Genomic DNA, 10,641 nt, shown 5'->3' with positions numbered 1-10,641 from the left:
TTGGTTCGAGTTTGCTAGGATTGCATCATGCATGGGTTGAGACTGTTGTTGCATGGCATCTTGGAGCACGATATTTTGCAGCAGCTGTGGTATAGTCTAGTTAAACCGAATGAAGACCAGTTTTCATGTTCTCCATGCGGCAAAGGTATGGAATGTAAACATACTTTAAACGGAATTTTATATGATGATCCAGATACTGTGAAGTATTGACATGTCTTGGGTCGAGTTGTACAGCTGAAAGGCTTTATGTAAAATGGGAAAAAATTCAACGCGGAATTTCCAAGAGCGCTAAAGACATGACAGTCTTGAGATTCTATTCAAGCTAGTGTAGCATTGCCATAGCACGCAACAACAGTACGCAAGCAAACATCCAGCCTCTAATTTTATGTACCAGCCTTTCGAAAAGTTCGTTGAAATCCCATGCCTTTGCCTCACCGGAGAGCAAAGCTTGTCTTGATTTTTCCGCAAACATTTTCCACAGCTGCTGCAAACTGCAGCATGATGATGCCGAGCAACATCGCGTCCATGAAACAGATGCAATCCGAGCAAACTCGAATCGAACCAATCCCAAAAATCAAGCTTTTTATGAGCACTTTCTCTTTGACGTGAGTAATTTCATGTTGCTTCCCCTGCTGGCATAGGTCTCTTTTCTTTTGGCGTTCGTTGGGCTGACGAGTACAGGAAAAGAGATCTCTGCCATGCATGGGTCGAAACTCACTTTGATCCAACCGTAACCTGCGATCAGGCATACTTATCTTTAGAGAGTTCGCGCCATGTCTAAAAGAAAAGTACTCATGATAACAGGTTAAGCCAACCGTTTCCCACGACCTTGGACAGCACTGTACGAAACGCATGCTTACTGTGACTTGGGCCCACTGTGTCTCGCGCGTTTCTTTTCAGCTATTCCGCTGTTTTTAAGTGAACCCATACAACATGTAAAGTATCGCTAAGTAACCGTCGCGCATGCTCAACACAGTGAGTTTCGACCCACCTAGATCTCTTTTCCCGTCCACGTCAACCCAGCGAACGCAAAAGAAAAGAGACTTCAGCTAGCAGGGAACATTTCGCTGTAAGCAATTTTTTTTTGCCAGAACAACTTCATTTCGCCTAGATCTCCGGATTGGATCTCCCGCTGTTCGTCCAGGCGCATCATTTAATCTGATATAGTCCTGCGACAATCCTTCGAGTTTTTTCCGCTTCTTCAGTCACGCGAAGCAAGATTGCCAGGTGGTAAAAGAATAGGGTAAAACGACGGAAGAAATCATACGACGCCTACAGACTGTTTTTACCTCCCGTTCTTGAACTGAAACTTTTTAACAACACTTCATTTGCAAAGGAAAATGTCACGGAAAGGTTACCGGCTTGGAGGATGCCCTATCCACGCTCCTAAGTAAGTTTTCTTTGTGAACTTATCGATGTTTGATAACGTGGACAATTTTTATTATGACGTGATTTGCGCTTAATGCCGCTTGTTTAGAAAAAGTCTGACATCACGACACTGAAGCTAAGGGCTAATTCATGACTAAACAATCTCAAATTAGCGAGATTTGGAAAATGGTCGAGAACTAAAGCAAGTCTGGCTACTAATTTGAAACACAGATGTAACTTCATCCACCTAATTGAACTTAAGACGTCATCTTAACCGCAAATGCAAAATTCAACTTTAGGCTAAAGAATGAAACCATGGTAAAAGTGAGAAAGAAATTCATTTTACCACAACTCGGCTTAGTATCTTCGTATGGTTTGCTAGGGAGACATATTCGTCTTTAGAATTAAATCTACGACTACACGAAGTTCAACCCTTTCCTCGCATCATTCCTTACACTGTTTGGGCTCAGTACCTTGAATTCTTAAATATAGGCTTCTTGAAACAGTTGAAATCCACAGACAATCGAAGAATAAAGAGATGGCCGAATTAATTCAAACGAAAACCTGAGAAAGTCTCTAGCGAAAAACACATTTGGTTTATGTGAGATCTTTATTTTCCTTTTAACAGAAAACAAGGAAAACAAAAACCTCATGTCGCGTTATTTATCGCTTAACTGAACTGCAACAAATGGCAGGCCTACGGCGACAGAATTAATTAAGAATTAGCGAGACGAAGGTTTTTAAGCCACTCGGCATCAAAACACCATAAAAATTAAAAAAGAAGGCAGAAAGAACGAGTAAAGAATCTCGTTCTTTATAACATGGAGGGCAAAATTACTAAATACTGATTGGCTGAGAAAGAGGAAATTTTTTATTAATTTTGGTAAATTGATTGCATTATTTTCATGTACTAAACGTTTCTCAACACGGTTGGGTTCATTGCTTTGGCGTTGTTGTACAAAAATGCAATTTCATTTAGCTGCTCAGTTCAATCCTGCCAGGCCGTAAGATGACCAATGTACGTGTACCATCACTACTTGTTTTTAATGTCCGGCTTTAATTGTTGACATTGGCCTGAGCGACCATATGCTAATTTACACGATTCTAAACAAGAAGTAAATGAAGCCAAAAGCTCGTTGTATTAAAGAAAAGTCTTTCGAGGAATTTAGAGAAGCCGAATTAATCAAAGATCTACAACTCGTTCCTTTTCATGTAGCTTACGTGTTTGATGAGATAGATGATGACATGCGAACGCTTATACAACAACCTGTTAGATAACCATGGCCTCACGCAAATGCAAAACAGTTGAGGAAAGCTTTGGTCCATCGAAATTCATCACACCTAAAAAATTAAATGGCCATAAGACACAATAACGCGCGTAAGAGGAAGTGTAACAAGTCTAGAACACCTTAGAACTCGGAGGCTTACTGGATCGTGTGTTATCGTGCCGTAACCATGCGACAAAAGCCGGTGGTACTTTACTTTAATCAGTTATGCATAACTTGATGCCACTGAAAGACCCAAAGGTTTCTGGAACTCACTCTGTCCTCTGATGCATTCAAAGACAACCTCGCCTATCAAGCGCGTAGCGTGGTCATTTTTTCAAGTACGCACAAGTACATGTGATCTAGAAACCTAAGTAAACTAAGCGAAAAATACTGCATTCTTTATTTCTTGTTCGAAATAGTTGTGTTAATACAAGGAAATAACAAAGCGTCTTGCCCTTATTTTGAGCAAACTTGGCCCAAAAAAAAAACATTGTCTTGGTTGTGCTAGCGTGACTGGAATTGTCAACAACGTTCTCGGAACGTCGCTCCTTTGCAACTTCGCCTTTTTGTTGCACGTTGACCAAACAACACTGCATTGTTTAGTGTAAAAAAAGTCAATGCAAAACTAAGTGAGAGCATGGTATAGCTTTTGTTTTAGTTTTTAGAATTTAATCAAAGTGGTGTTTTCATAAGGAAATCTTGGTTGCGTACAAGTAAAATGTTAAAAATAGAAACAATTGCTTAAAATTTCAAAATTTTCTGGTCACTTTAAGTACGCACGTGCGTATTTGCGTATAGGACGCTACGCGCCTGCCTATTTAGACTGTGAACAGTCTCTCTTTTGCTCTAGAATCTTTTAACTTTCAATGGCTGAAGCTGCCGGTGGAAAATACCGCGGGCGTCGGTTAACCAACACCCGCGGTATTAGCGACCTGCAGTTTCAATTATTTCGAAGTATTCGTTTCAGTGACTTTAGAGCAAACACTGCTCGCAGTGTACACCTAATGGATACATCACCTTAATAGAGAACAACTGACATGATAATTAAAGATCAGAATCTAGTTGCAGAGACCCTAAATAGTTACTTTACAAATGTAGTAGAAAGCCTGGACATCCAACCCCACAACGCCTTTGAGAATGAACTGCATGTGTCCGATATTCCCAGAAACTGGAATTGTTACATCATACCCTCAGCGTTGCTAGGCTCCAGCATGCTTTGGGGTGTGTATAATAAACATGGCATCCATCTTGTGTGGTTAGACTTCGTGTGCTTCTAACTTGGTGTCAGAAAAGTGAGATTAACTGTTCGGACACTGTTCCGGAACACAGAAAATTGACGAAAACTTGTCATGGTGTCCTCATTGGGACACGGAGTCGCAGCTGTCACACTACCGAAATTCTCGACTTTGGGAGATCCGCGACGAAACTGTGAAAAGTTCATTCAGCTGTTCAAAAATTGGTGTGTGCTCAATGGATGGTAAGATAGCGAGCCGTTGCCACCTCCTATCAAAGAAGGAGGGGAACCACCACCGACAGGGCCAGTGTGGCTAGCAAAAGGTAAGTCATAGCTGGCAATCAAGAACTCGAAAACCTCGTGAAAGGCTTTCAGCGTTACAGGAGGAACTGAAGGAACCGGAGATTATTTTCAAACATTTGAAGGAACATTTCATGGCGAATGAAGGAGTACTGACGGAGAGAACAAAATTTGCCCAAGTGAAACAAAAACTTCGTGAATCAGTCACGGCCTGGGAAGGACGAGTTAAAGAACAAGGTAGGAGGCTAGATTATTGTGCTAATTGCGAGGACCAGCACAAAGAGAGACTTATGTCAAAACTACTGGCTACGGTTTTACAGGGATAAAGCAACTAAAGAAGTCACCCCATTTAAAACAGTGCTGCAGATAGCTAAGAACTTTGAACAATGTGAAACGGCAAAAGCAATACTGCAGTAAGGCAAAGGTCCACTGAAGAAGTAAACTATACAGGAACAAGAAAACTCCCTAGGTCAGAGCAAAACTGGGGTAAAGGTCATTTTAGTCAAAGGAAATCAGAGAAAGAATGGGGACAAAATCAGTCCAGTCGCCAGGCAAATTTGATATTTTTCAGTATTGTGCAGGGCCCTCACACCCTCGCTCTATATGCCCAGCTTCAAACAAGCGATGCTCCAGAAAAGGCTGTGGGAGAATCGGACATTTTGCTCGGACGTAGCAAATGGGAGCACCCCCTTTAGTCAACCCTTTGCAAGTCATGAACTCCAAACAACAGGCACGCCAGCTACTGTAGATGCCACTTTAAGTGAGGATTATGGAACTGACCTCTATGAGGTGGATTTGATACCCGAAAAATATGCCCAAACTGAATTTTACTACGGCAGAAGACTAGCGGGGTACCAGGGTGGGTCGTAAGTTCTTCAGCCACTTAAAACTGGGACTGACGTCCTGGACACCGCTTCCACTTGTAACACACCACCAGAAAATCTTGCCCTCTCATTGCTTCCTCCCGGGAAGAATCTTAAGGATCTCGTTACGCCTAGTAGAGTCACTTTGTTCACCAATGATAACTATAAACTATTAACCGAGACTATTGGCCGAGACAGCAACAGGTTACCACCTCCTCACGTTCCATATTTTGCGAGATTCGCAAATACTTGGAAAACCTCCTCTCTAGTCTGGCTCAGACTGTGTTTTATTTGGGGTTAGTGAAACAAACCCTCAGACCAACACGCTGTTCAGCGCTACTTGGGTTAGCTCAACTTCCTGGCAAGATTCTGTCCCAAACTGAGTGATGTAGTGAAACCCTTTTTAGGAGACTTGACCCAGAAAGACGTCCCCTTCAAGTGGACTGACGCACACTTTTGTAGAATCCAAAAACTTCATCGTTCATGGCCCTGTCTTACGGTACTTCAATCCTCAGTTGCATCTTACTCGAACACACAAACGGCCACAGAACAAAGATACGTAATTATTGAGAAAGAATGTCGTGTAATATGCTTAGCATTAGAGAAATGGGACAGTCTGCTTTACGGAAAGTCAGATATCACAGTTGAAACAATTTTTAAGAAATCCCTTTACAAAGCACCGAGGCGTCTGCAAGCCACGCGCTTGAGGCTGCAACGATGGTCATTCGTTGTGAACTACAAGAAAGGAGCACATCAAGTCACAGCTGACACTCTTTCAAGGGCTCCTCATCCTCAGCTCTCTGCAGCCAATCTCTCTGGAGAACACATCTTTAGAATGGAATTGGATACTATGACATTGTACAACTCTGGGACCTCCAATGTTACCCTGGAAAATCTACAAGAGCAAACTGCAATGGACCCAGTACTGCAGAGGCTGTACTTCCTCATGATGACTGGTTGGACAACTGACAAACGAAAATTGGATCCCTTAGTGCGGCCCTACCCCACCTTCAAAGATCAATTATCTGTGGCACATGGCAAAGGGTATAAAGCCATGCTAGACAAAATCCACAAAACACATTTTGGAGCAGATTCGTGCATTGGAAGATCCAAGGTGTCCCTCTTCTGGCCCGGTATGACCTCTGATATCAAGAATAAATGCATTTCATGCCCAGTATGTGCCCAATACGCTAGTCAAGCGCCTAAAGAGCCCATGCTTAGCCATGATATTCCCGATAGACTATGGTCATTACTTAGCCAAGATATCCTAATGTGGGAAGGGAAATGGCACCCAGTCACTACATGCCACTACAGCGACTGGATAGAGATTGAAATTCTACCCAATACGCTCACAGAAACAGTAGTAGAGATCACGAAAGCACACTTTAACAAATTGCTTGTACTCGGTGCTGGCAATGTGGGGCACATTATCGGTGACGACGCTATTAGGTACCCGATCGCGTCGTCACCGATAACGGACCCCACATTGCCAGCACCGCGTACAAGCAATTTGTTTCTGAGTATGGGTTCGAACGGGACCTCCTCCCTATATTGGCCGCAAGAACATTGTAAGGCAGAAGCTGCAGTTAAAACAGTGAAGAGGATGTATCAAAGGAATAAGGACGCTCATATGGCACTACTGGACTACTGGAATACCCCACAACAAGGACAAGAACACTCTCCTGGTCAAAGGCTACTCTCCCGCTGCAGAAGGGGTATCTTTCCTATGACGCCTTCTCTTTTGCAACCTACTATCGTGCATTCTGCAGGAACCTTCAAAATTGAGTGAGATTGAGGGGCACCGTACTAGAGCAAAACAGGAAGCATGGTGAATTCAGCCGGAACAGTGTGTATATGCAAAACCCAATCAGCACAAGCATTCAGCCTGGCCCCATGGCATTGTCGAAAAAGTGTCCTCCCCAAGGCCCTAAACTGTGCTTACCCTCATGGAAAAATACGCAAAAAATCGAGTGCAGATCCGATATGGTTGCTGTTCCACCCACTGATGCGCAGACCTATAAGTCCCAGTATACTGGGACGTATAGGACTTAATCAAGGGCTGCGGTCTCTCCAGGGGAAGCCCCTAACCCTGGAAACCAACCATTCCCAGCAAAGAAGCCAAGTCCAGCCTTCGCAAGTCCACAACTCCAGCTCCAAAGTACCGATTCAGCAGTCAACAAGGCAAATCAGACGCAGTAAAGTCCTTCAAGAGTGCGGGATTCATCTCAGTCCACAGAGAGGTCGATCAATCGTGACGTACAGTGCAATCCAGCACCACGAAAGGAAGTGAGGACTCGCTTAGGCAGATTCGTGAGACCACCAACCCGCCTGAATTGGTAGATGAATTTCCACATTCATGGCATCCATCTTGTGTGGTCAGACTTCGTGGCTTCTAACTGAATCATGTAAACAGTTCGACTCATTCAGCTTAACTTATCACGAGCTAGTTAAAACTGCTCTACAGAAAATAAAAGCAAAGGTTATGATCAGTTATTTCAAAGTGCAATGAAGGCGTCAATTCCATCAATAACACAGCCTCGAACTCATTTAATTAACACAAATATTAGTTCGAAAGTGGTCCCCAACTCCTGGAAACGAGGTGAAATCGTGTCGCATGACATAAAGGAAGGTTTTAGACCGGTTACAGTTCTTCCAGCAATATTCAAGATCTTAAATTAAACATATCCTATATCAACAAATGGCTGATCACTTTGAAAATATATTTCACAATTACACGTTCGGCTACAGAAAATATAACGGGGATGACATACGGCCCTTCTTGCAATTACTGAAGAATGGAAGGAATATCTCGACAAACACTGACAATGTCATTGGCACGATAGCCATTGATTTGGGCAAGGCTTTTGACTGTAAATCACATGATCTTTCACTGGAGAAACTAAAATTCTATGATCTAATTGATCATGCGTTATTTTGATGCGTTATTTTGATCTCGTTTAGTGCTGCTTTCTCAACGTGGCAACGGGCCTATTTCGTCTCACAAGGCTTTATTTTAGGACCTACATTATTTAATATATTCATAAATGACTTGGCATACGCAATTAAACAATGCAGAATTGTTAACTATACACATGATACAAACATCCGGCCGTTCATCCGACAAGGATGTCCGTGTCGTTGAAAATAACCTTAGTATCGATCTCGAAATGCCTCATCATGGCTTGTTCAAAATGGTATGAAACCAAATCCAGAAAAACACTAGGCTATCGTACTTGGCAAAGGGAAAGATAAAAGATTAAGATGTTCGCGTTTATTGAACATTTTTCAGCTTTTTATTTTAAACTAGCTAATTGTAAACTAGCTGAGTAAGCTAAGCGTAAACTCCACGTTAAATAAAGTATCTCTACCTTTTATCTTTTTTGATTCGTGCGTTCAGCTCGTTGACGCCAAAGCCTGGTTTGCACTGCGACATAACCATAAGCATAAAGTTTAACATATTAAGCATATATAAGCATAACGAAATGAAGTTTAAGCTAATCTCGACCTTAGAGCTCTTCTCTTTTGAGCATGCCTGAGGGAGAGAAGAGCTCTGGGGAACCCTGAAACAAAGTGTCTTCTCGTTGGTCTTCGTGAAGAACAATAAAAAGCGTCTCTGTTTTGTGCGTTCATGTTAGCACGCTGAGTGAGCTGCCGCCGTAAGGTTCAAATAGTCATGGGTCATGCGCAGACATAAGATCCGAGGCTCTGGTGACGAGAATGAAGTTAAGGATAAAAGAAGTGACATACGCAAGCGCAATTAGCCCAAGGGAAAACTCGCTGGAGAATGGTACGAGCAACGTTTCCAAAATGACAGACAAAAAACAAATCATGTCCTCCTACTCCTTCTGCTTTGTAGAAGCGACAAGAGACGAAAAAACAGACGGATCCCGTTGGGCCTTTAGATTCTAGGACGAAGACGAGAACGAGTACGAGATTTGACTGCCCGTTTTTAGCAAAAATGCTTAGAAAATTTATAACCTGTGCAATTAATCTTACTCTTTGTTAGCAGTGTAGGTTGCTCAGTTATTCTTGTTGCTGTTAACTGAGCCTTCTTGCTGATCGAAAAATGCCAAAACTGCTACCGTGTTGTTGACTTGTTTTGACGCGACATTTTTGCACTGAATTCTAGTACTAAACTGACGACGATATCGTGTTTTTCCCGCCAAAATGATAGTGGTTTGCGCGCGCTCACTGTTGTTCTACGAGAAAATCTTGTACTCGTTGTCGTTTTTGTCCTACAATCCTAAGTTCTCTCTTTTCCGAAAGAGGAAACAAAAAGGAGACTTCATAATTTGGCACGGGAACTACAACCAGCGGACCGAGAATTTTATTTGTGGCGATTTGTCGTAAAGGCAGGGATAATTGCGAACCTTCTCAGCTAGTTTCTAACCCTAACTGAACAGTACATTCGGTCGCCATCTTAGGCACTATTAACCTGAATATCCGCTGGCATCATAAACGGCTGACAGCTCGGTTTTATGCCTATGCTTATGTGCACTGGTTTACTACACAGTTATTAACGTGACACAAGAGTGTTGTTATGACATGGGTGGGCTCCTCCGCACAGTCACGAATGAGTCTATTTTTAGAACACCCGTTCCCGCGAAAATCAGTTGTCACGTCCACAAAAAACACGTCAGAAGCAGTCACGCGTGACATGGCTTCTTCTGATTGGTTAAAATTGGTGGCCCTTTGTTTGTTTCGCACGCAAAGTGTATCTCAAAATAAATCCATTTGTGACTGTGCTGGGGCAAGACTGCAAAGTGATAGATCAACATTCTCATCTAATTCACTCTTGCGTGACATAAGCACATAAGAAAATGGAACGATTCCTTTTTCGTATACTTATGCTTGTGCTTATGTCACTCCGGGTTTACACAACCAGGATTAACTAAACACTGATATTGCGCAACAGCGTACAGTATTACTCGGCCCCATGCGATTACCTACACCTAAAACTTGTATATGGCAATTGAATATCTCAATACAATATGTTTGAGGTTGCTGCTCTTCAGTGAGGCAAACATTGATTCGTATTTGTTTTGCATTCAGTCAAGATCCGCGGACATTCAACCTAACCCTAACTCTAAAAATCAATCTGATAGTCATGCGAATGGCAATACTTTGAGTGTTTTCCAATCGCACCGCTGCTTCAGTATCGCGAAGCAAATTACAATCTTGGACGTAAATGAAGATCACCCTCCGCCGCAATTTCAATGAAAAAATGGCGGGCTTCAACTTGCGCGCGAATTCATCATTGATTTTGGGGGCGGGGGCACTATTTTTTTAATATTTTGTCCAAGATTGTAGCAAGCTGGGCAAAGAACAGAAACAACGAGGGAAGAAATAATACGACGCCTACAGGCTGTTTTCGACTTATGCTCGCTCATGCACTGATAGCAATTAAGGCTGATGAGTCATGCGATCTTCTATTTAGTGTTTCCAATCGCACCGCTGCTTCATTATCAGTCACGCGAAGCAAGCGTTAGGCAACTGGGAATAGAGGGAAGAAATCATACGACGCCTACAGACTGTTTTTGGCTTACGCTCTTGCACTGATGGCAGTTAAGGCTGACAGTCATGTGCTAATCCACTCAGTGCTTCAGAC

General features: G+C 42.6%; 1 protein-coding gene across 1 annotated transcript in view; it reads left to right on the top strand.

The window, feature by feature from the left end:
- Positions 1-984: 984 nt before the first annotated feature.
- The window catches only part of LOC138051232 (protein-glutamine gamma-glutamyltransferase K-like), a 49,238-nt gene continuing 39,581 nt past the window's right edge, over positions 985-10,641 (top strand). The window contains exon 1 of the mRNA XM_068897393.1: positions 985-1,390. Within this exon, the coding sequence (XP_068753494.1) occupies positions 1,341-1,390 (50 nt within the window). The 5' untranslated portion in view covers positions 985-1,340. The remainder of the gene's footprint in view (positions 1,391-10,641) is intronic.

The sequence above is a fragment of the Montipora capricornis genome, chromosome 6 (assembly GCF_036669925.1).
Source record: "Montipora capricornis isolate CH-2021 chromosome 6, ASM3666992v2, whole genome shotgun sequence".
Taxonomy (NCBI): Eukaryota; Metazoa; Cnidaria; class Anthozoa; order Scleractinia; family Acroporidae; genus Montipora; species Montipora capricornis.
This window is presented reverse-complemented; position numbering and strand designations above follow the sequence as displayed.